The 27,686-nt window shown below is 36.9% G+C and overlaps 3 protein-coding genes and 1 long non-coding RNA gene across 7 annotated transcripts; 2 read left to right on the top strand and 2 right to left on the bottom strand.

Moving 5' to 3' along the window:
• Positions 1-1,223: 1,223 nt before the first annotated feature.
• LOC103981302 (uncharacterized) lies at positions 1,224-5,871 on the bottom strand. Of its 2 annotated transcripts, XM_009397981.3 has the most exons (10): positions 5,725-5,871; positions 3,832-3,930; positions 3,639-3,743; positions 2,907-2,977; positions 2,727-2,829; positions 2,538-2,588; positions 2,224-2,380; positions 1,775-1,928; positions 1,551-1,656; positions 1,224-1,458 (listed from the first exon to the last, which is right to left on the bottom strand). In XM_009397981.3, the coding sequence occupies exons 1-10, from the start codon at positions 5,840-5,842 to the stop codon at positions 1,319-1,321; spliced, it is 1,104 nt and encodes a 367-aa protein (XP_009396256.2). In that variant the 5' UTR covers positions 5,843-5,871; the 3' UTR covers positions 1,224-1,318. The 2 variants fall into 2 exon arrangements, with proteins under 2 accessions (XP_009396256.2, XP_018680128.2); XM_018824583.2 differs by lacking the exon at positions 1,551-1,656.
• Positions 5,872-6,246: 375 nt separating this feature from the next.
• Positions 6,247-9,364, bottom strand: LOC103981301 (probable monogalactosyldiacylglycerol synthase 3, chloroplastic). Its single transcript, XM_009397980.3, has 8 exons — positions 8,844-9,364; positions 8,344-8,516; positions 7,883-8,044; positions 7,607-7,748; positions 7,312-7,536; positions 7,173-7,235; positions 7,028-7,102; positions 6,247-6,680 (listed from the first exon to the last, which is right to left on the bottom strand). The coding sequence occupies exons 1-8, from the start codon at positions 9,177-9,179 to the stop codon at positions 6,420-6,422; spliced, it is 1,437 nt and encodes a 478-aa protein (XP_009396255.2). The 5' UTR covers positions 9,180-9,364; the 3' UTR covers positions 6,247-6,419.
• A 2,252-nt stretch (positions 9,365-11,616) lies between these two features.
• On the top strand, positions 11,617-18,271 carry LOC135647854 (protein OS-9 homolog). Its single transcript, XM_065165722.1, has 9 exons — positions 11,617-11,837; positions 14,034-14,110; positions 15,380-15,580; positions 15,667-15,738; positions 17,127-17,242; positions 17,355-17,421; positions 17,503-17,609; positions 17,799-17,947; positions 18,064-18,271. Exons 1-8 carry the CDS (start codon positions 11,735-11,737, stop codon positions 17,929-17,931), a joined length of 876 nt encoding a protein of 291 aa, XP_065021794.1. The 5' UTR covers positions 11,617-11,734; the 3' UTR covers positions 17,932-17,947; positions 18,064-18,271.
• A 1,833-nt stretch (positions 18,272-20,104) lies between these two features.
• On the top strand, positions 20,105-27,523 carry LOC135647818 (uncharacterized). Of its 3 annotated transcripts, none has more exons than XR_010500530.1 (4): positions 20,105-23,455; positions 23,858-23,982; positions 24,851-24,942; positions 27,130-27,523. It is a non-coding gene; the product is annotated as an uncharacterized LOC135647818 (long non-coding RNA). The 3 variants fall into 3 exon arrangements; XR_010500524.1 differs by having other exon boundaries at positions 20,110-20,598; positions 21,343-23,982; XR_010500518.1 differs by having other exon boundaries at positions 20,114-23,982.
• The last annotated feature ends 163 nt before the right edge of the window (positions 27,524-27,686 follow it).

Below are 27,686 nucleotides of genomic sequence, written 5' to 3'. Positions count from 1 at the left end.
TTCAATATGTTTTGATTCCATTTAACTTTTATACAATGTTTTCAAGTTGGTTTTACATTGTTTGTGTCATGGTGATCAAACCGCCAAAACACTATAACAAGTCAAAAAAATTATAAGATTGAAAAATTCAAAAATATGGGTATTTTCGAGCTTTTTCTATATAAAAAAATGGTTATAAAGATTATCTTAAATTGCATAAAATTAAAAAAGCACATATTCAATTTTTAAGGACCGAAAATTAGTTAAAGGATTATATTTTTACAATTCTATATAAAAAATTTGAATATTATATCCAAAAAAACTTTGATAGTGAAATTCATCTTTTTTAAAAAAGTTTCTAAAATTTTAAATTAACCTTGAAAATGACTTACCTAAAATGATCTTTTTCATTATTTTTAAACCTTTAAAGTGAACACTTTTACTAATTTTCAATCTTTAAAAATTGAATTTGTGTTTTTCAAAATTTTATCCAATTAAGATAAGTTTAAAACCACTTTCTATCAAAATATACTTGAATATTATAAAAAAAAAATGTATTTTAAAGTTTTAATTAAAATTTTTAGACTTAGAGTAACATTATTTTTAAATTAGATTATAATGTTTTTGGAAGTTTAAACAATACACCACATATTCTATTTTAAAAAAAATTAAATTTTTTTAAAACCTTTAGAATAATTTACAAATACTTAAATGGCTTTTTTAAAAATATTTTAAGCCCTTAAAATATATTTTTAATATTTTTAATATTTAAATGATATAAATTTAATTTTTTTACCCTTTATGTTGAATCATTGTTTAAGTGTATTGAGCATCGCACCTTTTTTGTTAAGTGTATTGAATCATTATTTAAGTGTCTATAATCAAGATTGTTTTATCTTTAATTTTCAGTTTGATATCTTTTCACTTTTTGATTTTATTTTGTTTCTCTTTTGATATAAGCAGATGAAGGTTCTCTCATCTACTATGTTGGGAGTCGCAAGGAGTAGTCAAATTCTAGATGTTCGATGTGTGGATTGAGTTTGAAAGCAACTGAGATCGACTTTTGAGATCCAACTAATATGTTGACTAAGTAGTTATCACATGTCAGACTGCCTCCATGTCATGTCCCCATATCATCACCTAAACTTAGGCAAATGCCATGCCACTCATTTGGCTCAATGTTTGTGCAAATACCATCAGAAGATACGTCTAAATACTTTCAGCTGTCAAAAGTAGAACACACATGAATATGAAGAACAAACTTCACCACCAATGTGCATTACAGTGTTGAAGAACAAAGTGAATGACAATGTTTCATGAGGAAGATAGACTATCTGCATCAATTTCTACAGTATGTAATCTTCCACAGCTCAAGATCTTTTCCTCTTTCATACTCTCTTATGTACTGGGGAATCTCTGCAAGATCAATCTGCTTGCCAAGAAAACCAGGCCGCAGTCCATCGATATGTTCTGCATGATCTGCCACCCAGGATCAAAAAGAACAAAAAAACAGAAATGAGAATGTGAGATAGTATTGCCACAAACAACGAATCTTCTGTTGTGGATTGGACCTTCGTCCTCAACGAAAAAGCTCCGAAAATGAGAATAACCATTAGCAACAACATCAAGTTCATCCATGCTGAAGTTATATCGCTTCTCCAAGGCCAAGTACAAGACCTAATGTCGATCATAAGAAAATCTGACTCAACAAATGCAAGTTTCTCCCCGCTTTTCTGTTTATAATATTTTTGAAGTGTTATCTTGCTATAAGATCATTATCTTATGCTAAGATTACCTTTCGAGAACCTCTTGACAGTAACTTTTCAACCATGCTGAAGAATGAGTCAGTCAGTTCATCGCTATATATCACATCAGCTGCTAAGAGGACTGTTGCATTCTCGGCCTCCTCAATCTCCAAAGATGCCCACAAGTATCTCGACTTGGATGACCTAGGATGCAATGCATAATAGCCAGATAATGGGATTCACTATAAGAATAAAGCTGTCAGGAAAGTAGTTGATTATGCACTAAAAAGAATTGAGAAAACATCAGGGAAATGATCTTACTAACTTGAGGACATCAAATCATTATGCAAGATGGATAAGAATGATATCCTCAATGAAGAAAACAAGAAATATTTTCTTTAAAATGAAAAACATAAGACCGTAAAAATTGAAAGGGTAAACTCAACAGAATGGATCGATCATGTATTGGTATTAATTCCATAAACAAGCTGGAAATCACCTATGTTGAGATGGCAAATCAGCAGTGATACTGGGGGGGGGCCAGGATTCCTTCCAATCAAGCTCCCTTACACGAACAGAGTTTTCACGAAACTTAAGCAGGCTAGAGTTGATATGAGTGTTTGTGTCACAATTATCTAGGATGTGAACTCCTCTATCTGCAAGCAGTGTGAACTCCTCAATGCACATGTAAAAATATGTGAATGTATGTGCAGTGTGGAAACATGAACAAACTTTTATCTTGGTATTTAAAATATTTTAGTAGATAACTGATAACAACACTTCATAGGATTTCAGTGCAAATAAATGAGGCACCTGTTATGTAGACTGTCTTAGCAACTCTTGCAAGTGCTATACCAACCAAACCTGGTCAACATTGGAAGTAAATTAAAACAATAAAAGTACTCATCTTTCAGTTCAAGTTATAGAATGAAGTCTCAAGTATACAAGCACAATTTTCAAACTCCATAAAACCAATTGGACTTTACAAGAATTATGGGCAACCTGTTCCGGCACCAAGCTCTATTGCGGTGACATCATTCAAGTCAGATGAGGTGAAACTTTTATGCATGATAAAATCGGTTAATACAAGTGCTGCCTTCCATACCTGAAAACCATAGGAAAATATAACAATTAAGAAAACACAAAGGCAATAATGAAAGAAAAGCCTAAATTAGACATTACTTGCAATCCAACTTCAAGTAGTGATGACGTAATAGTATGTTGGATGGTCAAACCAAAACTCAGACATCCATCTGCAAACAAGTAAAAATCCCAAATTATGTGAAGAAAGTGACCAAGAAATAAGCCAATTATTTCATAATTAATTAATGATTTTCCAGAAAAGAATTTTCAGCCAACAATATAGAGAAAATGTTCCTCTGAGTTTCATTTCAACATGAGTAAAAGCATATTTTAGCCACAGAAACTCTGCCTTCCTGGCACTGCAGTTTCATTGGCTTGTGTTAACCATAAAGGAAGAATAGCTGGAAGTTGGGTCGGATGATTTTTATTTTCTTGTGTGCATTCATGTGGGGGGTGGAATATCATAAATAAGATAAAAATATCTGAAAGAAGATTATGTTTTAAGAAAAAAAAACAGACAAGCAATGGTTACATTTTGGCGATACTGAACGAAAGGATGGGGGTAGCAAGAGATCTGTAGCTACATGTAAACATTTTTTGAAGGAAGCAACAAAAATATTATGACGAAAACCAAAACATGTGAATATAAATAAACATTTTGTTTCTTATTATAAGTCCAGTTAATTTTCACGCCATTAAATTGCATTTCTCTTTGTCAGTTGTATGAATAATTAAATTGTAAGCAAAAAAATAACTCTATGCACTCCCATGGAATTTGTGAAAGCATTTTAAACATGCAGAACCCTTATAACAAAAGCAGCTCATACTTACTAATATGACTCTTTCGCCGAGTTAGAACAAGATCACCATCCTTATCCAAACTAAGAGATTCATCTGAAGTATCTTCCTGAGGGAACTGAGCGCTAGATTGGGAATCTTTATGTTCAACCAAGCATCAGAATCAGATTCATCATCACATGCAAGACATGTCCATGTAAATCAAAGTTAATGTGCTAACACTTACAGGAACATCTGATTTTTCTCTTTGGAGAATGATCATCATGAGTCTCCAAGCTAACCATTTCTTTAGAAGATGCTTCCACTTGGAATCGATCACCAGAACCTTTACCCAGAATGTATCATTTGATAAGCGAAAACTTGGGAAGTGTTAGAAACCAAAGGATGTCTATTTTGTGATTAAGCCAACAAAATGTAGCATGAAAATCTTTATGCTTAAGTTAACGCATGCTTTTAAAGATGAACCAACAATGATATACAGTTCCATATTTCCTCCGATCAAGTTCATGTTAATTTTTTGATCATTTGTAACACTATGCATTATATAAGTGAAGCATATTTTACAAAGGGTTCTGTGAGGGGGATCCACAAACAGTCACATATGTCTTACTCATTCTACTATTAAAGAATGCTTGCAAAAGGAAAACATAAGAGACATCACTTACCCAAATTGTCTCTTTCAAGTTAGAAATTTGATTATTTCCAACTCTTTGTTATCACTACTCTTTTCAACCTGTATATGGGAATCCACACAAGAAAGATACATTCTCCTTGATTTTCTGCCATTCTTATTGCATAGAACTTTGCACAAAATAAACTTGTTTGATATGGTGCAATCCATTTTCGGTTTCTTGTTCCTTGAGCAATTTGAAACATCGATTTGATTATCCTTGCAAACCATAGATTGCCCTTTGATGTCAACAACGTTAGCAGCAATGGACCAAAAAATCAAAGACTGGGCCACAACACTGACTTAAAGAAAATCAAAGATCAGTTAACTGGCCAAAGTTATTGCTGTGAGTACTAATGAACATTTCTTTCACTCCCAGAAAGGAGGATCTCAAATAATGTGTCCTTTCTCCATTTCTCTTGATTCAATGCTACAACTTGTTTTCACCTACTTATGCACTTACAACTGTCCATAGATGTGCATTTCCATTTTTATATCTACGAAAAAGAAGATATTGTCTGGTTTGAGAAAGGTTTCTTTGTGTTGCCTGGATTTCACAGTGGATCATCTCACGTCTCCTCAGCCTCATCTTATCCCCAAGGTGATGCTTTTGGACTTTATCCTCCTAACATCTTATTGAGTTGACCTCCAAGTCAATCTCTGTTAGATCTAAAAATTTCTATACCACTGAAAGAGGACTCTTGTTTCAGAGATGAAACTACAGCTAGAAGATAAGATATCGCTACCCACGCAACCCCTGTTTTGTAGAAGATACCTGGCATCAAAGCAATGAACACCAAGTCCTCCATCTTTCGAGCGCCTGCGCCAACTCCCTTCACATTCTTAGAAGTGACAGAATAAGAGTTTCGTGGATTTTGAGTTAATATCACAAAGTGAACTTCAAAATTGACTACTAATTCATTGAAAACTTCAGGTTTCAGACGAGTCATGTGACTCCAATAATAGATTATTACCAATTGTAAGATAGTACAAAGTCGTAGATACAACATCTGGATATCTATAAGACTATTGCATCATAAATTTGGATGGATAGAAGAAAACGTAGTTTCTTGAAACCCTACAAACTTCGTCAAAAGAACTCTATGCTTTTGATTGCATATAAAGTTCAAAAATTGCACTTGCTCCATACAGAGTATGTTAACAAATTGGAACATAAAAAAGATCACTTTTCCACTCCACTGTTTTCCAAGAAGTTTCTGTGGTCGGTCTGCCTAACCAAACTTGTCGATCACAATTATATATAAAGAAAAGAACGGCAGAGTACAATAAAAGTATCATATGGAGGTGTGCAAGAAGAAAGAAAAGAACTACGAAGAATCAATAGGATTTTATGCAACAGTGGAAGCCATGCCAACAAACTGTATGACGAAATGCGTGATAGAATTGTAATCTGTCATAAAAAAAATGTACGAGGGACTCGTTGGTTACGGTTAGGTGTTGGGGGTAGGGAGACGGTGAAGTGGGAGACGTAGGGGCCGGAGAAGTGTGGCGGGCATCCGAGGTGCACCTCGCTCATCACCTGCTCCACTCTTTCTTCTTCCTCCATGGCGAGAGGAAAGCGATGCAGCTCGATTTCTGCCCGTCTTCCACGGTCTTTATACGCCCGTCTCGGCCGAAGCAGACCCCAGGACAAAACCACGAAAAATAGTGATGACGTGGAAGTGCCTCATTGGCCGTGCCGTGGGCCAAAGCATGCCTCTGGTTAGGATCCCTTCCAATGATTCCACACATCTGATTCCGATCGGACCATCGTTATCCAAAGATCATGGCGTATAGGCATCATCCAACGGTTGAGACATGGAGTGGTATAAGTATTAGTTGGATAGGATCCTCTCAAATCCAATCCAGTCCCGGTTAATAACAAACTCAAAAACATACCCAAAAACAAAAAATATCAAAGATTAAAGAGGCAAAATAAAAGGAAAAGACTGCTCAAATCTAACAAGATCATTACAAGGACCAAGAAATTTCAATTAAGAACTGAAAGAAATTACAATCATCTACATGATGGATTTGATACAGGGGAGCCACTCCAGGCCAAAGAATCAGTTCTACCTGTGCATCATCACACTAGTGAAGCTTCCATGGAATACAGCTAGTCTACCAAATGTGCCAGTTACATTCTATATCGGATAAGAGACTGATGAATTCAAAGAATAGGTGATACGAGCCATCGGTCCCTGCTGCTGCACCAGCTCATGGATGTCTCTCACGATATCGAACACTGCATTTGGTTGTGCTAGTTTGAGTGCATTCTGAGATAACTCCTTCAGTTCCTCCCGGTCGGAGCTAAACCATCGAGCAACAAGGCTGGCTGTCTCCTTTGGGTTGTCAGAGAACACTCCTGCTCCATTGTCTACAACATAAGGTATGTTTCCAACTTCCTGCAAGGGCAAATCCAGATGCAAGCATCATAAGACTTGTAAGACATGCAGAACATGGCAACTCAGCCAAGCATCAGTGTAGAGACTGGATGTCTATGCTATCATCACAGTTATATCAACACCAATCACATTAACTTGCTAGTGTTTGTCTTAGTCTTCTTCAATAGCTTTTTCTTCTACCTAATTCATTGCCATTAGGTTATTTGATCAGAACTTCTCAGATACACATGACCTGATAGTCATGAATCAGATACATTTAGGCTTCTTGTATCGTCGTAGGTTTGTCATTAGTTCAAGAATGTCAAAGGCAAAACACATCTTCAAGATCATAAGAAGTCTGCCCTCACCTGCCCAGGAATGAAATCATTTAGGATAATTGGAAGTCCCCTTATTAGAGCCTCTGCTATTGTGCCTGGTCCAGCCTGAAAACAATAACATGTATAAGCTAAAGATCAAAAGCAGACCGAATCAGAGGTTAGTAAAGCCGCATACTTTTGTTATTATGCAATCACAGGCCCCCATCCATTTCTCCATCTGTGTCACAAATCCTTGTATCTGCAATCATAGCTTACCATCATTGGTTGCGTACTAATGCAAGTGGAAACAGTGTTTGATGCAAGAAAAGTGATACCTTCACAGGAACCTTCCAATCGATCGACAGCAATGTGGAGTGCAGAAAGTGATTACGCCCACATATGATGACAATCTGTCCAATAGGTTTGCCGAGACTTGCATCAAAGAGAGCTTCTTCAAGAGCAATTGCAGTCTCCTTGACTGGACCCATTCCCTCTCCACCTCCCATTAATAGCACAGCAGGTAATTGAAGGTCCATTTCCAGCTCTTCTCTCAGATCACCCTGTATGCATGCATTTTTCTCTTCAGAAGTGGTAAATCCAAAGATCTAAAATTCCCTCAAAGAGACAAACCTTATTTAGAACTGCACGACAGAAGGATGGCCGAATAGGCAAACCAAAGACACGGATCTGAGAAGGCTCTAATCCTTTCAGCATGGCTCTCTTGGACACCTCCTCTGAGGGGCAATAGCATCTGGTCACATGATCATGGAACCTAGAAGAAAATTCATAGACTAATTTATCACATATCGATCGAAATGCAAGAGTTAGCACCATCCGATACAATTGACACAAAAAGCAAAATAAGAATGGCAAGCTGAGATCCAAAGGAGTAAGATCTGAATTCACCATGTGGGGTGGCAGGTATTGAGGTCTGTGATCACAGTAACAAAAACCACTCTCTTTTGGAGCTTCTGCCATTTGAGCACCCATAGAGGTATGTGCTGCATGAGGGGATGAACACTTATAATTATGTCAGGCTTGTACTTCATTAGACCAGCCTCAACTTCCCTGCACTCCAATTTTTGAACTTGTGGTAAGGACTAGAATAATTTCTACTCTTTCCAACATATATTGTTTGGAAATGAAAACTTTGGCAGTAATTTATCCTTCAAATTGGTAAACAATTTGGTAGTAGGATCGACAACAATTTAGATGGAAATAATAGCAAATCCACATAAGAACTGAAGCAATCAAAATCCAACTAAAGGACCGAATAGGGTATCAGACCACAGCACAAAGACACCACTGATGTAGTGAATCCAGACAAAAATTAAGAGGAAGAAGAAGATGAGAGAGAAAGAATATACTTGGCATAGAAGGAAGCAAGGGCTGCAAGATACAAGCAATGGACCCAGCGAGGGGAGGTGCCATGGAAGGCCACCTTCCAGAGCTGGACATGCTTGACCAAGAACTTGTAGGTCCTCTCCATGTTGTTTAGCGGCCAACCGGCATGCTCTTTCCCCAAATCCTTCACAAAAACCTGGCATTTCAAACAAGGTGGAGTTAATCCTAAAACAAAACGAAGGAACTCTCTGTTCTGGCCAAATTGTTCACTGAACCAGAAAAATCCTGCCTTTGTGATGCATCGGATTCAACAATGTTCGAGCAGTATATACTCGTTCGAATTGGAACCACAGAAGGGAATTCAACAATTAGAAATCAGAATTTTGATGATGGTGGTGCTAAAAGCTCAGATCGCAGTGGGACGGAGACCAGCAAAGTCGATGGGTTGATGAGAGCACGAGAACGAGTCCGAGAAGACAGCAGAGGCGAGAGTTGCATGCGTTAGGACTAAAGGAACACGGACCCGGTACTCATCCCCAAACTCGAGGCTGAAGGCGTCGCGGATGGCCTCGGCGGAGGCGCGGTGGCCCCCGCCGGTGTCGCTCATGAGCACGAGCACGTTCTTGGGCCGGTCCGCCCCGAGCTGGACCAGCTCCACGGCGCCCTCCTCCTCCTCGTTCTCCTTCCCCCAGGCCGTAGCCGCCGCCTCGTCCCCTTCCGGTACGCCCGCGTAGAACGAGCACCGCCGCGGGTGGTGGTGGCCTCCGCCTCCTCCGCCGCCGCCCCCGTAGTAGGCGAGCACCCCGTGCAGCACCGCCTCCCGTATCGACCGCCGCGGCGACACCACCGACATCACCATAGTTGGCGAAAGGTAGGCGCGGTAATATCAAAGGCGAACAGAGAGCATGTGTCAGAGGCCGCCGGCGGAGGACGACAACCCGAGTCGTGAGTAATATAGAGGGCGTAAGCGAACCATATACGACTCCCGGCGACTAGGTTGCGGGTACGAATCATAAAGGCACAAAACAATGATTTGCCGAGCGTCCCTTTGATTAGATCCTGGAATGATGCTTTCCCTTCGCCAGTGGTGGGATGATATCCGTTTGATTCGCATCAAAGAAGGAATCTTGGCCGTGGGATATTCCCTCCCGCCCGCGAGCGAGAGCCGCATCGGTTACGGTGTTCTTCAGGAGCTCGTACCCTAACCTGGTGCGGTCCCGGCAGATCACCTGCACAGCACAAACACCGAACGCGAGTTGTCGCCTCTCACGTCCGCCCTTGTCACCTCGCTGTTTCGTGTTTGACTGAAAAAGAGGGAAGGGCCCCACCAACGCATGTGTTGCGTGGACGCTTAGCTCAATCGGAGCCGGGGTTCGGGGTTGGCAGGCGCGGGTCCCGCAGGGCCCCTCCCCAGATGGAGGTTAGTTAGTTGTGTCGAAAGGGGCGGGACCCGGCCTTAAAAGCACAACGCACATACGAATCTCGTACTCATCAACGATACCCACCTAAATTTCTGCCGCGCACGCGGGGCCCACAGGGAGAAGTGAGATCAAGCTTGCGAGGGTATCGCCGCCTGTAGTAATAGACGTGCACGTCAGAGTTTAAGGCGACCACTTTGACGTTGTGGGGCCCAGACCGGGACAGCCAATCAATGGACGCGCACCCCTTTCTCTTCCTCCTGCCGAATAAAGATTCAATCATTCATGGCCATGTACTGTTGCTGTACGTGAGAAGTCAGCAGCAGTCATGGGAAAACGATTTAGAAGCGGACTGTGAGAGAGACCAGTAGAGAGAATATATAGAGATAGAACGCTGGCGTGACGATGAACGAAGATAGATACAGCCACGACCGCAGGAGGGGAGAGAGAGAGAGAGTATAATGGCAGCATGAGTCCTCTGCATGCATAGGCAACTCCTGTTGAATTCAGTGGTTCTGCAAACAATATGAAAAGTTAGTCGTCTACTGTATTCAGATGAGTTTTTGTTGTATATTTTAACTATCTCAATCCAATCTCAGTATCGAGGTGAAAAGAAATATGTTCATAAACTTCTTAGCGTTCATCGCCTCTCTCTCTCTCTCTCTCTCTCAGGTTGGTTTCATGTTAGTGATCACAGTGTAATTACTGTGAAATCTTTTAGTCAATTCCATACAAAGTTAAGTGATAAATATTGGAGACGAAGGAGCAAGGAAATGATAAAAACATGATACTATGATGTAATTAAAAAGAATCCTTTTGATCAAGAAAACTAATGTAGTATTTAAACAAGATGATTAACATAAAATATTTACAAGATATTCCCAAGTGTATATTATTTATCTTACTTCATGAACTATGATCTTATTTATAGGATTTAGTGGTAACCACCTCACTTCACCATGTCACTCATGATTGAGTTAGGTGTAAGAACTATCCTATAACTACTAGATCATGGGTCACTTCTTAAAACATACATATAACTACTTAGAACATAATAACTATTTAGATAATACTATGAATCAATTATGAATATGTTGCCTCATGATTCAGCAAGACTAAACAAAAAGAAATATTTATGAGTTAAGCAATAGAAAAAATATTTTATATGCATCGGTGAACTTTGGCATCACCCAAATATTATTGTGTTGTAATTTGCAGGATAAGTTCAAAGTCATGAAAATAACTTACCTATTTATACATGAAAATTTCTTTTAGGAGATGTATTTTACTTTTCTCTTTTTTATTTTTTAATAATTTTTGTTGTGCATTTTATAAAAAATAAATAACGATAACACTAAAACTTGTTTAGATCACTTTACAGTCTAAAATTATGGTAAATATATTCCTTTAGGAGATGTGTTACTTCAAGCCTTAATTGGTTGCTCATGGTTTGACTTAATGTCATATGTCAAACTTGGTTTGTCAATTCTACCTACATCATTGATCAAGAAAGAACTATTAAGACAATATATAATATTTTATTTTTTTATAAAAAATAATTATCTTTACTATGCAAATCTTGATTATTCAAATCCCAGAGGAGCAATCTTGTAGTAGAGGCTTTTCCTCTAAAATTATTGTTTGTAATTTCTTAATATTCTTATGTTGAAAAAATATCTCAAAACTTGAGAAATTCAAATTAACTATGTTTTTTTCTTTTAAATTTGACTTTTTTTTCTTTTTTTATTAAGTGAAGATATAATCCTCCATTGCGTAAATTCGAGTCAGAATCCAATCACAAAATAGACCGCCAAATTCCGGCCCAAAGACGGTTCGGAGTTTTGTGTCGAGCCGGGCCCAATTAGAACTATCATTAAGCCCAGATGTTGTCACCGACTTCCGGTCCACCCCGGAAGAGTTCACCATCGGAGAGGCCATCGAGGAAACAAACGATCGAACGCAGCGACGGCGATCGGAGTCGCTTGCTTTCTCATCGATGGGATTCGTGAGATTCCTGTGCGGCCTGTGCCTTCTTCTCCATTTGTTCGATGGTAGCTTCCGCAGCTCCGTTTTGGCCGACCAAATCTTCGCGAATTCCGGTTGGTATTCTCTTTTCTGCCACTTTTCTTCTTCAGTCTTCTAAGATCTATAGTGCACTACTGATCTCGATTCGATCGTCAACGTCTCTATCTGTGGAGGAATCGATCTGGCTTTCTTAAAGAGATCTATTTCGGTTGTGCAAGGGTTCTCGGTCCGATACTGGCCCCCTTTTTCTTTAATCGAGAGGTCTAAGTTCAGATGCAATCGTATACCGGAAGAAGATGTTAGCAAATCTACTTCTATTGTCTTACCTGTTAGCTGCATACTTCCTAAATTGCTTCTCTCATAAATTAACGAAAAAAGCGAATCGTTGATTAGACAATGAATCGTAACGTTGTGTCGGATCTAATGAGCATTATAATCATGTAATGTCATTAATCTTATCTTTTCATCTCCTAAGAAGACTACCCAAATTTACTCTAGAGAAGTTGTTTCTTGCAGTGAATCTGTAAACGCGTCGCTTTTTGTCCTAAATTTGGAAGAATTATGCAAGAAGATTTCATTGAAGGAGCAGTTTTTCCATTTCAATGTCAATAAACGAGTCTTGCAATTTGTGTGGGAATTGCTTGAGCGTGATATCCAGCGATCACCATCACAATGAAAGAACTGTGTGATTTTCCTGTTGGTGATGTTATAAAAGCTCATGCCCTGTTAAGTGCAGTTAATGGAAGTACAATAAGATGTATGGGTAGTCTTTCTACCAGAAAATAAACAAGTACATGATCAATAAGTTGAGTAGCGCAGCACATAAGAGCTTTTATATGATGTTTCGAGCACCAAATAGAACCAATAGGACACTCACGCACTTCTGAGATCGGTCTATGAAGAGTCAGCAAGCACCTTGTCTTTGTGTGCCCTATTTTCCATGAGTCCGTGTTATATCAGATGATTAGGCTTGATAATACTCACATGCAAAATTGTAACAATTAGATGCACTAACAGGGTTAAGCTTTAATAGTAGTAGAGAGAGAAAGAGCCTCAGATCTCTAGACTCATAACGTGCAGAGCTTAAGGTACATACCCACTTCTTTCTCGTTCTTTTTCTTGTGATCATTGTTTGAGGATCTCATTTCCTAACATGTTTCTAGATTCCTGATGTTGACATGGTAACAATGACATTTATTTGTCAGTTCTATCCCATCTAACTCTTTTTATGGTTTTTTCCATGTATTTTCTGCTATCTTTTATTGTCCACTAGAAAGAGCATAGTATCTTAGGCTTTAGTTATTGCATGTGAAACCACTACAGTACAACCTAGTTTAGGTGTAGAAGCATCAGATGCATATGTGCCTCAATCCAACAGTCCTTTTGATGCTTAACTCAGTATCTTTAACTAATTAAAGTGCTAATCAAACTCTTCGACAAAATTCTGTTGGACTAAATTGATGCTTTTAATTTGAGTTATAATGTTCTATTTTACCAAGTGTTAACAATCATTTAATTGGAACTATGGTATTCTTATGTAGTCTCAGATACTGGTTGGCCGATGATCAAGGATTAATAATGGAACCATATAGGTTGCTACCGGTCAATATCTATTTTATTAAAATTATTTTCGATCATACTCCCTGATATAGTGGTTTGGTTGGTTACAAAAACCACTACCAAACTGGTGTTTAAACCCTTTCTTTTATTACATAATCATGTTATCCTTCATCCTCAGTCCATATGTTAATGGATTTTTGGAGAAGAATACGACTGTAAAGAGTTGGTTACATCCAATATTCTTCTCCATCGTAGGCAACATACCTGCAACCTTAAATTCTGGGATCATCTGGTAGGATCGGTTGCAAATAACTCATCATGTTTTTGCAGAATTTCTCATGTTGAGATGTTTGTGTTACAGATATATGTTTTTTAGTTGCCCAAACATATTCCATAGAGCCTCTGAGATATTAATCAAGTTGCATTTTAGTGTTCCAGTTAAACAAACAGCCAAGTGGTTGAGTAGTCATGCTATGTCATAATGGTTTTGATTGTATGCCTCCACTAAATCACATCTCAAACTGTCAGATAATTGTATAATATTCTTGTCATAACCATAATTCTTTTAAAACAGACTATCTTTACATTTTGGGATGAATTTTTGCCTATAACTTGTGTATTCATGAATTTTATGGTAAACACTAATGGTTTAACCAATAATGGGTGTGTTTTTGTTGTTAAATTATTGTTCTTTCTTCTGTTGCCTATAGGTGGGAGATTCGGTAGGAGTTCTCGTGAACCAAAGTACAAGGTCGAGTTCCACCCAGAACATTCTCCTTTTCATCCGGTAAGCATGTTATATGGATTTAAGTTATATCTATTCCACCCAGAACATTCTTTTTTATATCCGTTAAGCGTGTTAGATAGCCTGTAGTTCTATCTGGCACATAGGAATTTACCAGACTCATGTTGAGCAAAGTTCAGATGAAGTAATGTGTGAGTTTTGAAGTAGAGAATAGCAGATCAAATCAGATTTACCGCATATAATTGTATAAATTATCATATGGCTAGTAAAGCATACAGATAGGTTTGGTAACCGTACAAGCATTTGTGGTCTTTCACAGAATATATAAAGGTGTAATACAAATGATATTATGATATTCCTAGGTACTTAAAGAAACACGTACATTCATTTTTTTTATAAACACATACAGTTTATGTTGTTCTATCTACAAGTTTTACATGCATAAAATGGAGAGCTATTATAGTAGTGATGATAATGGCAAGGTTTCAAGTCATTTTTTTATACACATACAGTTTATGTCGTTCTACCGACAAGTTTTACATGCATAAAATGGAGAGCTTTTAAGTAGTGATGATAATGGCAAGGTTTCAACTGCTATTAGGACTTGTATGTATTGACTGCTTTTTACTGGTTCATCCAAGGACCAATACCGGATCATATGGCTCAATACTAATTGGTATTTATATTTTATTTTTTTTTTTATGAGACCAAGTGGTTCGTTATGGTATATTGCCCAGCATGCCATGACCATATTGGTCTGACAATCAGTCTAAAATTGATATTGGTAATATGTTAAAATGTCTGATATGCCATTTAATTGATGCATTTGGATGGATATGTCTGTACTTGCATGCTTGGTGTCAATATATATATTTGATAGGCTTGGATGCTTGTATGCTATAGATCATAGAGAGGAATCTTTTGGGCCATTAGATTCCGTCTATTGTCATGTTCACTTTTTTCATGAATAATAGGACTAAAAAAGTCCAAATATCGTTGTTATAGGCTATTTGTATCTTGTGGATCCTGATTAGTAAAGTAAATCTTCATTGTAATTAGCCTATGTCATTGGTTCATCAAAATTTCTAATTCTGCAGCTTAAGAGTAGTTTATGGCCTTTCTTTTTCATTATCTACTGACCATAGATTTATTTATTTTTTAAATAAGATATCATCTGCTTGTCTTTGTAAATTACTTTGATGTATATAATTAAAAAATTAAAATTTTCCATAAATTTATACAAGAATATTCAAAATCTTTGCTTAAATAAGATTTTGTTATGAAAGTTTAATCAATGGAATTGTTCTGCAGAAAGATGGCCAGGAAGCAGTTGTGATGTCAAATAAAGAGGGTCGAAATTACAATTGTTTCTTACCTTTAATCGAGGAAACAAAACATTTGAGGGTCACCCAAGAGAATTCAAGCAGTATAATAACAGAAAGTGAGAGAAAAATCATGTTTAAGACTCCAGATGAGTTGATTGAGATTCTAAATGACAAATGCTTCTACAGGGTAATGCTTTTTACAAGAGATTTGACTGCTATGTAGATGGGAATTTTTTTTTTCTGTGTTGCTCACTTTAGTTATCTGTCTTTCAGCATGAAGGTTGGTGGACTTACGAATTTTGTTTCCGGAAGCATGTGAAACAACTTCATGTGGAAGATGAGAAGGTATGTTTTTGCATTTTGTTAAGGAGGTTATGAGACATTTAACACCACCTTCCTGCCAAGGTGGAAAATGGTAAAAATGTCAAATGCATCAAGTTCTACTCATAATCCTAACGAATATCATTATTTACTAAAACTGGCTTCCTCTCTCGTGGGTTCTGTTATAGCTAGGAAACCATAAGCAGGCACCTGCCAGTTGCATTGCTTAAAAGTCACTTGGTTTTTGTGATTCTCATATCTGTTGAGTTTAAGTTGACACTTGGAAAGCACATCTTTCTTTTTCTCTTAGAACTGAAAGCAATCCCTATGATTCTTGTTGGCATCCTTGCATCCAGTTACATGTTTGCTTTCACTTGCATAAGTTGGCAGAGAGAGAAGATAGATGACGAGAAGGGAGCAGAGAAGATGGATGCATTGAAGAGATTAGTTTTACCTGGGTGTTTTGGGGACTGGAAGGGGAAAAAGGAGAGGGTCCAAGGAGGATCGAGAAAAGGAGGGACTAGAGTTGGCTCGACTTGGGGATTGGGGGAGCAGCGGAGATGAAGGGAATAAACCAGATGGTCATTATTAGAATTTAAGTGGGAGAAGGGTTATAGAGGGATCAAAAGAGGGAGAGGAGGTGGACAACAGGATTGTTTTTACCCATTAATATTTCTTAAAGTTTAACATTGGTTGCACTTCTCATTTTATTATAGTTTAGCAAGGGTTAACTAATTGAGCCCGATGGCGAGGATATATTGTTAATTTTGAGGCTTTGGAAGTGTCTCTCTATCTATCCATCTCTCTCTCTCTCTATATATATATATATGTATATATAAATATATGTATACATATATATATGTATACATATGTATACATATATTTATGTATATATATATACATACATATACATATATATATATACATACATATACATATATATATATATATATATACATATATATATAATGAAGATCCCAAGGAGGTATGTACTTAAATGGTATTAGTGGTCCTTGATTGGGCTTTCGTGGCAGGCATTGGATACAACATTAGGGAACAGTGTCAGAAAAAAAATCCAGCTGAACCAGCAAACATGGTTTTTAGATAGATTGATTTTAAGATAACATTATGGTAATTTTTAGAGGGCTGGAGTATATGGCACGTCTGATTTAAATTAACTCCATAACGTCATACTTTTGTTGTTGGAACCAATTTCATTTGATGTAGTGAATATTTTTAAGTTTTGATTATCTTGGAGACTGTATGAACAAAGAGATCCTGTTATACTTTTCGCCCCATAATATCAATCTATATACCATCAGTGTTTCAGTAATTTTTTTCATCAGAAAGTTTCACCTTGATGCTCTGTTAAATTGCAATTTGCAAAAATGAAATAAGAATTATTGTTGCAGGTGGTTCAAGAATTTATTTTGGGCATGTTTGACCCTGATGCAACAGCTGATTTTAATCAGAACCAGTCTGATTTTTCCATAGTAAAAGATCCTCGCTCTAAAGATGCCTCACAAAGGTATAGTTTCTTCATAGCCATAGGCAACACAAAGTTTTAGGATTTGACTCAGCCAATTGATCAAGAATAGGACCACAACGATTAGTAAATGATTGCTTGTGAAATTTTGCAGGTATCACGCTCATCAGTTTACAAATGGAACTATTTGTGACTTGACGAATCAACCTCGAGAGACAGAGGTACAGAATAGTCAGAACGCCACAGAAGATACGAAGTACCTGTAGGTTTTTTCTGAAATGTGCATGCTTATGTGATCGCAGGTTAGGTTTGTGTGCTCGGAGCCATCTGTTTTAATTAGTTCGATCAAAGAGGCTTCTACTTGCAAGTATGTTGTCACAGTTCAGTGCCCATTGCTTTGCAAGCATCCGTAAGTTCTGATTCCCATGCATCGCCCAATCTTCCACAAAATTTAGAGAGCATTTTTATAATTAATTGCTATGTGATTACATGTTAGAAATCTGCAGAAATCTTGAAGGAACAAGCTCTAATTGGTAGTCATGAGCCATGCAGATTATTTCCACTTCAGAGACCATTCTAACTTGCATTTAAACTGCAGGATGTTTCAACAAGAGCAGCCAATGTGGCATACCATCCACTGCAATGAAGTAGGTGCAGACAGCAAAATTTCAACAGTGGAGGATGGGCTCAAAGGCACTCATATCACCATTATAGCTGATGACTCTGCATGATATGCAACATAATTAGGTATTTTCTATTCCTTCTCTCTTTACAAACTGAGATTTGGTAATCAACAGGAATTAATATATCTTGTACCTGATGAATAGGCTTTCTTTATTTATTTATTTTTTTATTTCTTGCAGTTCATGGCCCAACCACATCCCAACATCTGTCACTATGAAAAATCAGAATGCCTATTGACACAACTCCTTAACTGGTTAGCTGCACATTCAAGACGGTAGGAAAAGTATATGATGCTGAAACAGAAATAGATTAAAAACAATTTCAAATTACTGGCATTATCATTAACATCGATATCATCATGACTATCAAAATCACCATCTTTGATCATGATACAGCCTTTATAATTTTCTTTTTCTTTTTCTTTTTCCTACCAAACCAAAAGGAGTATATTAATGCTCCAAAATATAGGCTAAGGTTGTGTTTAAGAATTTAAGTTGGCTGGTTTGGATTGATCATTTGGGGGCTAAACTTATAATGACATCATTTGATTAAGAATAATGAAAGTAAAAATACTAGTTTTTTTTATTCTTCTAGATTTTACTCGATAGAGAACAGAAAGAGGGAGAGAATTGTTAATTCTTATTTATCTAAAAATATCAATCCCAGGTAAATGCTCGATAGTGTTGTCTTATGGTTTTCTCAATCAGATGACATTTCAATTATAAGTACGTAATGATGATGCGTTCGTTGTTTATGAAAGAGCGGATACTGAGATCGAAACTTCAACCGAACTGAACGATCGATCGTTCTGCCTTTGATTTGTCAATCCCAAAGCTAGAATCAAGATTCGATTGATCAAAATAACCAATGAATGGTATTTACATTGTCCGTATTATGTGTTGTTAGTTTATAATTTTAATATCCTATCCTTCATTTTTGTATTTATTATTTTACCTTTATGTTTGATAGACAAATATATAAATTATGTATACATTCATTATCGACATTTCATGTTTTAAATTTGATGTATTTTATATTTAATTTTCTATACTTGTAGTGATTAGGGTTGCATTTTTTTTCTTTTATATAATGAGTTTTACATTAATTAAGTATATCTCATTAAATTTTTGGAAGAAGTCATAGATTAGGTGGTGAGAATGGATTATTAGATTATATTCCACGCTAAAATTGAAACAAATTTGAGATTACAATAATTCAAGGCATCGAATCGATAACAAAGATTAATGATTTCCATTCTCGATCTATGTCCACATCACATCATGTTATGTGATCCTGGGAAAATTGTTTATGAGTTTATAATTTGTAAAATAAAAAAATAATAATTCAATCAATTCAAATTCTCTTTCCTTGTAATGTATACTCACATGTTTTGCAGAAGCAAAACAAAACAACTGCTGGAAAATATGTAGAAGCTGTCGTCTCAAGTACAGCTACTTCTTATCCTCACACATATCTGAACAACCATTAACGACACAGCAGCTCGAACTTATCCAAACTGGTAAGCCCAAACAGCTGCGCTCATTCTGTGTGTCACGACATTGACGTTTCATGCGCCCTCCGGGAAGAGAAAGAAGGCAATTTTCCTTTTTCTTTTTCCAAGCAAGAATATATAACCAAAGACACAATTCATAATCTATATAATCTAAATTCGAACCCTGAAGAACAAACAAGTTATTAATTATTTTCAAATACTCTCAATAAATCAGATATACCTTTTATGTAAATAATGTAAAGTTTTACGCATATTCCTTTTATTATTCTGATTTGTATATATATATATATATGGGTCTACCAAGCGAGGGAGTTGTGGTCGCAGTCGAATTCGTACAGGAAGGACGGAGCGAGCGTCCCTCCTACTGTCGCCGGCGCTCGACTTGGCCCCGTGGGTCCCACCTCGGTTGCCGACTCCTCCTCGGTCGCCGTCGGGTGCAGCAGAGACCACGTCCTCTACCTTACTCGGAGACTCAATTCCTCCACTCCATTTATATTTCTTTTTTTCCAAAAAATCGAAAAAACTCCTTTATTTTTATTTGTTTTCGTAAGATAAATATTTTCTAAATCCATTTTTCGGTGTTTCAAGAATAATAATTCACATTTAACATGAATTTAATCTCTTTCAGCGCTATTATACATATATATATATATATATATATTAAATTCTCATGTGTAATAATAATTAGGGTTATTACACATGAATCAAGCTAAATCGAGGACAGATGCAACCTCAACTGCACCTCTCCCTATGGATTGTTCTTTTGTGGGTTTATACGAGCAGGCGGAGAGGAGTGGGGAGAGAGATTTGGAGAGGGAAGAGGAGGGGGGGTTGACAGAAGAGAGTGAGCACAGGGAGGGAACAAAAAATGATGGGATGGCGCTGCTGTTTCCGCTGCGTGCTCACTCCTCATCCTGTCAGCCTTATCTTCTTCTTCCTCTTCGGCCTCGGTAGTAGAGTAGAGTGGAGTCCTAATATGATTGCTCGCTGTACCAGTCGAGATCGATCTTTTGTTGCTGCTCTTTTTTTTTTTGCCTCTCGTTTTCGTTTGCTTTGCGTTGGAAACTGCTTGATCAAGGATTTCGCGTGTAGTTTTCTATCGGAGGCCTCGGATTTGAGCTTAAAGAAATGAGATTTGGGAGGCGGAAGCGGGACTTTTGAGAGGCCAAGTACCAATTCATATTGAGGCGATAGTTCGAAGGTACTTCACGCTGCGTTCCTCCTCTCACTCTCTAACTGCGTACTGAGTGCTTCAACGAATCTACTGTTTCACCATTGCTTCTCTCTCTCTCTCTCTCTCTCTCTCTCTCTCTCTCTCTCGTTCTGTCTCTCGTTTCTTGTTCTTGTTCTTTGGATATACATCTTTGAGCAAAGCTGGGATTTTGATGGCAGTCTTGAGAGCTGTGTTTCCTTTCCCTTTCTTTCTTTTTCTTCCTTGTGACTTTTGAGTCTTCTTTCATTTTTCTTCCATCGTTTGCCATCTTATCGCCAAAGTTCAGATTTTTTTGGGTCTTCAACGAATCCTACTTTCCGGTGTGGACGACAATAATGAAACTTGAGCCGGTTCTTTTTTCTAGGGTTTCTTTTCCAAGAAGCGAAGACGCTTTTGGATCCGACAAAAAGAAAGCTGGGATCTCTCTTTTCCCTTTCACGAATTTGTTTTGTGGTGGTTTTTGTTACTGCAGTGCCTTATTATTCCATGGAGTTGTCTCCTTCCTTCTTCAGGTTTCTTGTGTTTTTTACAGTGGAAATTATGAACTTACACTTCGAGGGACCTTGAGTGCTCTCTCTCTCTCTCTCTCTCTCTCTCTCTCTCTCTTTGTTTTGTTTCGATCTGTGAAGGAACTGATTCCCGGAGGCTATTTGAGGCTTCCCAAGATCACTCCTTTTGCCTGAATTACCCCTTCTTTTATTGTCTATTCATTGGTTTCTATTTTGCTTGTAGATGGTGACGAATGAATGGCCTTGTGGAAGGCCAAAACCAGGTCTTTGTAGAATTTTGGTACCACGGATGTGCAGCTAGGCCAACTTTCCACTTTTATCTTTTTCTTCCTTTTGTCTGCAAACATTGCATTGAATATTCTTGCCTGCTCATTTACTCTCAGTAGCTCTTGGTTTGTTGAAGAAAGTTCTCTCTTATGTTGTACACCATGATAGTTTGGTTTGTCTCTTTTTAGATGTCAGGGTATGGGTTACTTGATCTTTATGGAGAATTGGATTTGGGGGTAATATTAATATGTCAAACACTTGATGCCCAACCACGAGGAAATCATGGACATGTAGTTCCAAACTTCGAAACTTTATGTGGGAGAGTAGACAGCTCAGTTTTGGTTTTCCACATTAATTCTTCGACAAGCTAAAAAGAACTACGAGCCAAGTTCTCAGTGGTTACTGTGACTGTTAAATCGATCAGGATATTTGAACCTCCCATTATTAATTGCCTTAAGGCTATTTTTATGGACTAATATTCTTATTTATAGCTTATGATCTCTTGATAGTGATAATAGCAATCAACAAAATGTCTTGCCACAGAATTAGTTTCACTGGCAAAATCATGCAAGCAGTTATTTTTATGAATGAAACCTATGAGTGATGGTCTTTTTCTTGCATTTGGTTTGGCATTATGCTCTTATCAATGTATATGACTATTGTCAAATCAATTGGGATATTTTGAGTTCCCATTCTTATGTCTTAAGGCAATTCTAGTGGGGGAATTTTCTCTTTCTTTAGATTATAGTTTATTGTTAGTGGATAAGAGCCATCAACGAATCGTCTTGGTACAAAATAATTTCACTTCCAAATAAATAAAGGCAGTTATTTGTGTGACTCAAACCTCTAGTTGATTGTCTTAGCATTTGATTTGGCATTATGCTGTTTTTAGTTCTCAATAGTTACTAAGATGTTAAATCAATCATGATATTTTTAGTACTCATTCTTATGTCTTATGACAAATGTTATGAAGGAATATTTCTTTGTTTTATATCTTACAGTTTGCTTTTAGTTATAAAAGCAATTGGAAGGATGTTTTGCTGAAAATTGATTCACTGCGAATGCTCCAAGCAGTTCTTTATGAAAGTGATTGTCTTTTGAAACATTTCATTTGGCATTATGCTCTTATTTTAGTTATCAAATAAATTGACTAATAAAACCTATCACCCATATTACTATTTAATCGCTCAGGTTATGGGGAGGTTTATCTTTCAGGACTACCTAGATTATTTGACACTATAGCAGGCACCACAGCCCACATTGGTTCTCTGACCTTGTCCATGTAACTCCAGTTTGGAAGTATTAGAATGAATCATCCACTGCTATAGCATGTAAACCATGCTTATTAGCAGTTGTTTCTCAGCCTTGCACCACAAACAGGAAATTATCAGAAAAGAAGATGACTCTTTGGACTCATTTTCAACACTACAGAGGGTGCAGATTGGGTCAGGTTCCAGACTATTGCATTTGTTCGATGACTTCGGTTGACAGTCTTATTGGTGGCAAACCAGTATTTTGATCTTTTGAGTCACTAGACAGTCAAAATAGCCTTCTAGAGAGCAAACTGAATGCCACAGGGTAGAAAAGTGTGTGGATTCGATGATCATTTGGTAGTAAGGTGGCAAATCTTGTTTTACCTGTGCCAATGTGTGAAGGAAAATTATTACTTGGATCCTAAATCTGGTGCAACAGAACTACATCTTATTCAATTTAAATTTTTGTTTGTAGCACTGGAAAATATAGGACTTGGGATTACGTCATGCCTGCACAAGGTGAAGTAAAAAAATGTCCAACATATATAAGTATAAAGAATCCAAGTGTTACACTATAAGCTAAATCACAGAAATTTCCTTCCATATATAGCCATGCACTATAGTCACCTCATCCCACCTTGTGCCTCTGGTGCTCACAATTCCCTCCTAGACCAAAAGACTTACTGTTTACTTCCACATTTTGCTATGCACTCTGTGTGAAAGCTGCTGTTGAACTAGAAAAATCCACCACCACTTGACAAGGCAGCGACCCTGTGACGCATGAACACTTCAAATTGCTTGCTGCATCTGTGTCAGGTATGTGCCGATTACGTATTTGTAGGATATTGCTTGGATATCTGAAGGATACTCTATCAAAATATCCAATTTTTATAGAAGTAATTAAAAGAATTGAAAACTTTTAGAATACTTGGAAGGTAATTCAAGGAGACATATTAAAAATACCTTGTTTTGCTTAGAAATTACTTTTTGAATATAACAAAAGATTAAATAAATTGTTTACATGTTGCTTATATTAAGCATCGATGATCAGTAAAATGTGTTGAATGTACATCATTTATCATTTATCATTAATCATCATATAAAACAACTACTCTAGCACTAAATAAATTGTCAACTTAACCATATAAAATTTTATATTTGATTATTTTACTATTATGTTTGTATCGCCTACTAATGAGTAAATATTTATCCATTCAGGGTACAAGCCTGCTGTAAACCATGTTGAGGGCAATTGAAGACCTGACCATTTGATTGGTTGATGGATGATTTTGCAGCCACTAATTACTGCGATACAAGGGCTTTCATCTACATCCATGTTTAAGGTGAAATGTAGGTTCTGGAAGTTGATATTTAATCCGACAGCATATGAAGTAGGTTATCCTGCATATCTGTGGTCTATAAAGATGCATCACAAGGTCTTTTGGTTTGTCATATTGATTGATAGTATCAATCCAGGTTCAACAACTAGTTAGTATTCTCAATAAAGAGCAAATAGTTATGAGGGCTTGGTTTGGCAAATGAATGTGCTCAAGAGAGGCATTCTACAAGAGAGTCGAAACTTTTGGTCAGTTGTATGTATATTTTGTCACAGAAGTTGAAGGCGTGAAGTGAAGTCGACAACACATTAAAGGTCGGATTAGAAATCACCTCAAGTGTCTGTTTCCAAGTTTGAATTTCTGAGAAGAAGTTATTATTGGCAAAATCACCTCAGGTGCTTTGACAACCAATTTTAATTAATTCTTTTTCCATTCCATGAAAACTGGAAAGATCAAAGAATTTGATAAAGTTTTGTTATTTGGTCCATTAATTCCCTCATTTAAGTTGCAACTAATAGGTTGCTTTCCTGGGATGCATAATGAGTTTGTTTTGTTTAAACATTATTGTCTCAAGCTTACAAATTGCATTCCTTTTTCAGTATTATCTTTGTCTCATATAAAGACAGTTATCAGAACCACATCATGGTCATATTTGAACTCATTGTTAATTCAACAAGTTAATGCATGCATAAATTTCAAGATCCATGACACTATATCTTAGAAAATTTGCTGTCTATACAGGTCATACTAATTACAACAATGAATATATGGGCTCTGTTTAACTTATCTTCTGTGTCTTGTTTATTGAGAATTGTAATAGTTGTCTGTTTAACTTAAGCATTTTGTTTGTTCTATATTTTATTTTCTGTTTCAGAAATGAAAAAGACATGAGATGGCAGCTGAATTGGTACTTTTGGAGCCAAAGGAAAAGGTTACAATCGCTGTTGTTTGATGGATTAGTCTCAGGTTCTTTTTTTTCCCTCTCCTTTACTCTTGACCTTTTTCCAATTACCTATGATAATCTATCAGAATAGTGCCTTGCTTAATCCTATACATAGCTATACATTTTAGTGTCATTTTGATGCTGAAAATTCCGAGTCTATATATATTTGTAGCCAGACCTTGGTCTCCCTTCTTTCCTTGTGCCTCCCTCTTCTTTTCCATTTTCTGAAACTATAGAAAGGGCCGTTGCCTGGAGTATCTTTATTTCTCATCCTGTCCCCTGCTCCTTGTCCCTTACAGATTGGGTAACCACATAGTTAAGGGGCAATTCTTTCCTTGTGCCTCCCTCTTCTTTTCCATTTTCTGAGACTATAGAAAGGGCCGTTGCCTGGAGTATCTTTATTTCTCATCCTGTCCCCTGCTCCTTGTCCCTTACAGATTGGGTAACCACATAGTAAAGGGGCAATACTGAACTTGTCTTAGTTTGCTTGAATTTAAACGTTTCATTCACCTTTGGTCGTGGTTGGCAATCTACTTTTTGAAATCTAATGAAGTTTTAGCATAAAAAATGGAAGGGGATGGCTATACATGAGATGTGGCTATCAATTGTAAGAGCGGATTACAGGTAGCAATTGTCGGCAAGTGGGATAAAGACTAGAAATAATGATGTGAAGGGAAGAAGAAATGGTCAATTAACAAGAGCATTATACTTTAATTTCTTGGTGCCTGTATTGCCTAGTGGACACAGAATGGAAACACTAGTCCCATCACATCGGAACAAGTCTACCAAAAATAACTACAGATGGTCCTGATGGTTGATATGAGTCTTGTAACAACAAAATTCATGGTTACTCAACATATGTAAGCCAAAACTGAAACTAAGTTCACCAGCTCATGGAGGAAAGTAAAAACTTTAGAGTAGTGATTGTGATACATGATAAAAGGGAGCCAAAAGGATTATGCAATATGTTATGTCAACAATGGTGTAATAAATAAAGATTACATTATGGTAGTTCTCCAGCCTTCTCAAGTTTAACATCTTTATGATTAAGTAAACAAAGAACTAAGCTTTCGGCCGCAATGGAGATCAAGAAATTAGCAAGTTATTTCAGACCTATTGTGGTAGAGGCTGGAGGAAGTTTATAGGAGTAAAGCAATGAAACGTTAGATGGAGACAGATATGCTTGGTAGAACTGAGAACTTGGTGGTTACAATTTGAAAGAGGATGGTTAAGATTGAGAAAATCCTTCACAGAAATAGTGCTTGTTAATGCAGTTCTTTATTCCATCACCATTTATTATATTTGCATCCTGTAGATGTCAGTAATTATATTAACATGGCCACCAAAGGTTCTCTGAAAAAATAACATGACAGAAGACTTGCATCTTGGAAGAGAAGTTCTTTAATGCTGCTTGGTGTCTATATGCTGTTGTTGGTTCTCTTGAAAATTGTAAGCGTGCTTTCTGCAAGTATATTGGTAATGATTTGGAATGAACTTTTTTCTTGATTTTTAAAAGATCTTTGGTTGTTTCCTATTCTGAATAAAAAAATAAAGATTACTGATCCAACGAATGGTGGAAGATGGAACACTTGTTGTCCAACCAATTCAGCTTGATTAGAATACTTGAATTTGGCTCACTGTGTGCATACAAGTATCAGAGCAGGTCATTTGTCTGAAATCTGATTCTACCCATTTTGACTTACACCATAATCTTGCAGTTGGATCTCTGTGTCAAGCTCATTAATCTACTTTGGATATATGTTAATTCCTTTTCCTATTAACTTAGGCTTTTGTGATGAGTAACAATCCAACTAATACATCATGAACAAAGAAAAGAAAATGCTTGACTGGTACAATGTCAAACCATGGAAAGCAGCTTCTTTTGGTCGACCCTCCAGAAAGAACAAAAGACAGCCTTACTTTGAACTGCCTGCTTTTATCTTTGAATCTCTTTGGTTTTTTTTTTCTATTAGGATCCTTTAAAAAGCAATACATTTTTTATAAACCATTGTCCGGTTAACACTCGGTTTTCGATACGCTCTTACTTCTATATAATGAATATTTTTGCTTGTTTTCCAAATTTGAGGCTATGGTGTGGTAGAATCATTTGCCTAGGTGAATGTGGAATCTTTTGGTGGTCATCAGGGGTTAATGGGTTGAATTTGTACTCAAGAGGACTTACAAAAAAAAAAAAATCCTTGTTGTTGCAGGTACGTGCCGAAGGAGTTGCAAGTCTGTGTTCGAACTACCAGCCGAAGCGCATGAGCTCCTACAATGTGCAAATTCAAAATGAAATCTCAAATTTAATCATTCAAGCTGATTCTATAAATATGGCTGAGACTGTCATATTGAAGAAAAGAGAATCCTTCCGAGTTGGAAAGTATTATTTAGGATTGATTCGAGCATCGCGCAAACCACTACCGATGGATGATAATCAAGTTGCTGATTAGTTGACAATTTTTTTTTAGTACTTTTGCGAAATGTACATGGGTGGACTTTTGTTTTTCGATGGATTAGTTTTATTAATGTAATAATTTTCATTTGACAAACACTTCAAAACTTAAAGAGAATTTGCTGTTCTATGAAGCATGAGCTTTCTTCAGATATATATAGTGGTCGATTTGGTTTTAGCTTATGGTAGTATGGAATTTTCAGTCACCTACAAAATGATGCATCTTGTTTACTTAATAAGAAATATATTTTCTACTGTCATTTAGCACCCAAATATCGTTCTTAAATCCATTTTAAAAAGTACATTTTTAACATT

This window comes from Musa acuminata, chromosome BXJ1-4 (genome assembly GCF_036884655.1).
Source record: "Musa acuminata AAA Group cultivar baxijiao chromosome BXJ1-4, Cavendish_Baxijiao_AAA, whole genome shotgun sequence".
NCBI classification, from domain to species: Eukaryota; Viridiplantae; Streptophyta; class Magnoliopsida; order Zingiberales; family Musaceae; genus Musa; species Musa acuminata.
This window is presented reverse-complemented; position numbering and strand designations above follow the sequence as displayed.

What these genes read in the sequence shown, in the direction of transcription:
- LOC103981302 (XM_009397981.3), bottom strand. Translation starts at nt 5,842, where the DNA reads ATGGAGGAAGAAGAAAGAGTGGAGCAGGTGATGAGCGAGGTGCACCTC. An exon ending in GAGAAAAATCAGATGTTCCT is followed by an intron (nt 3,744 to 3,831) that starts GTAAGTGTTAGC and finishes TTGAACATAAAG; the next exon opens with ATTCCCAATCTAGCGCTCAG. An exon ending in AGAGCTTGGTGCCGGAACAG is followed by an intron (nt 2,589 to 2,726) that starts GTTGCCCATAAT and finishes AATGTTGACCAG; the next exon opens with GTTTGGTTGGTATAGCACTT.
- LOC103981301 (XM_009397980.3), bottom strand. Translation starts at nt 9,179, where the DNA reads ATGGTGATGTCGGTGGTGTCGCCGCGGCGGTCGATACGGGAGGCGGTG. An exon ending in AATACCTGCCACCCCACATG is followed by an intron (nt 7,749 to 7,882) that starts GTGAATTCAGAT and finishes ATTTTCTTCTAG; the next exon opens with GTTCCATGATCATGTGACCA. An exon ending in GTCGTGCAGTTCTAAATAAG is followed by an intron (nt 7,537 to 7,606) that starts GTTTGTCTCTTT and finishes GCATGCATACAG; the next exon opens with GGTGATCTGAGAGAAGAGCT.
- LOC135647854 (XM_065165722.1), top strand. Translation starts at nt 11,735, where the DNA reads ATGGGATTCGTGAGATTCCTGTGCGGCCTGTGCCTTCTTCTCCATTTG. An exon ending in CCAAATCTTCGCGAATTCCG is followed by an intron (nt 11,838 to 14,033) that starts GTTGGTATTCTC and finishes TGTTGCCTATAG; the next exon opens with GTGGGAGATTCGGTAGGAGT. An exon ending in ATCAACCTCGAGAGACAGAG is followed by an intron (nt 17,422 to 17,502) that starts GTACAGAATAGT and finishes ATGTGATCGCAG; the next exon opens with GTTAGGTTTGTGTGCTCGGA.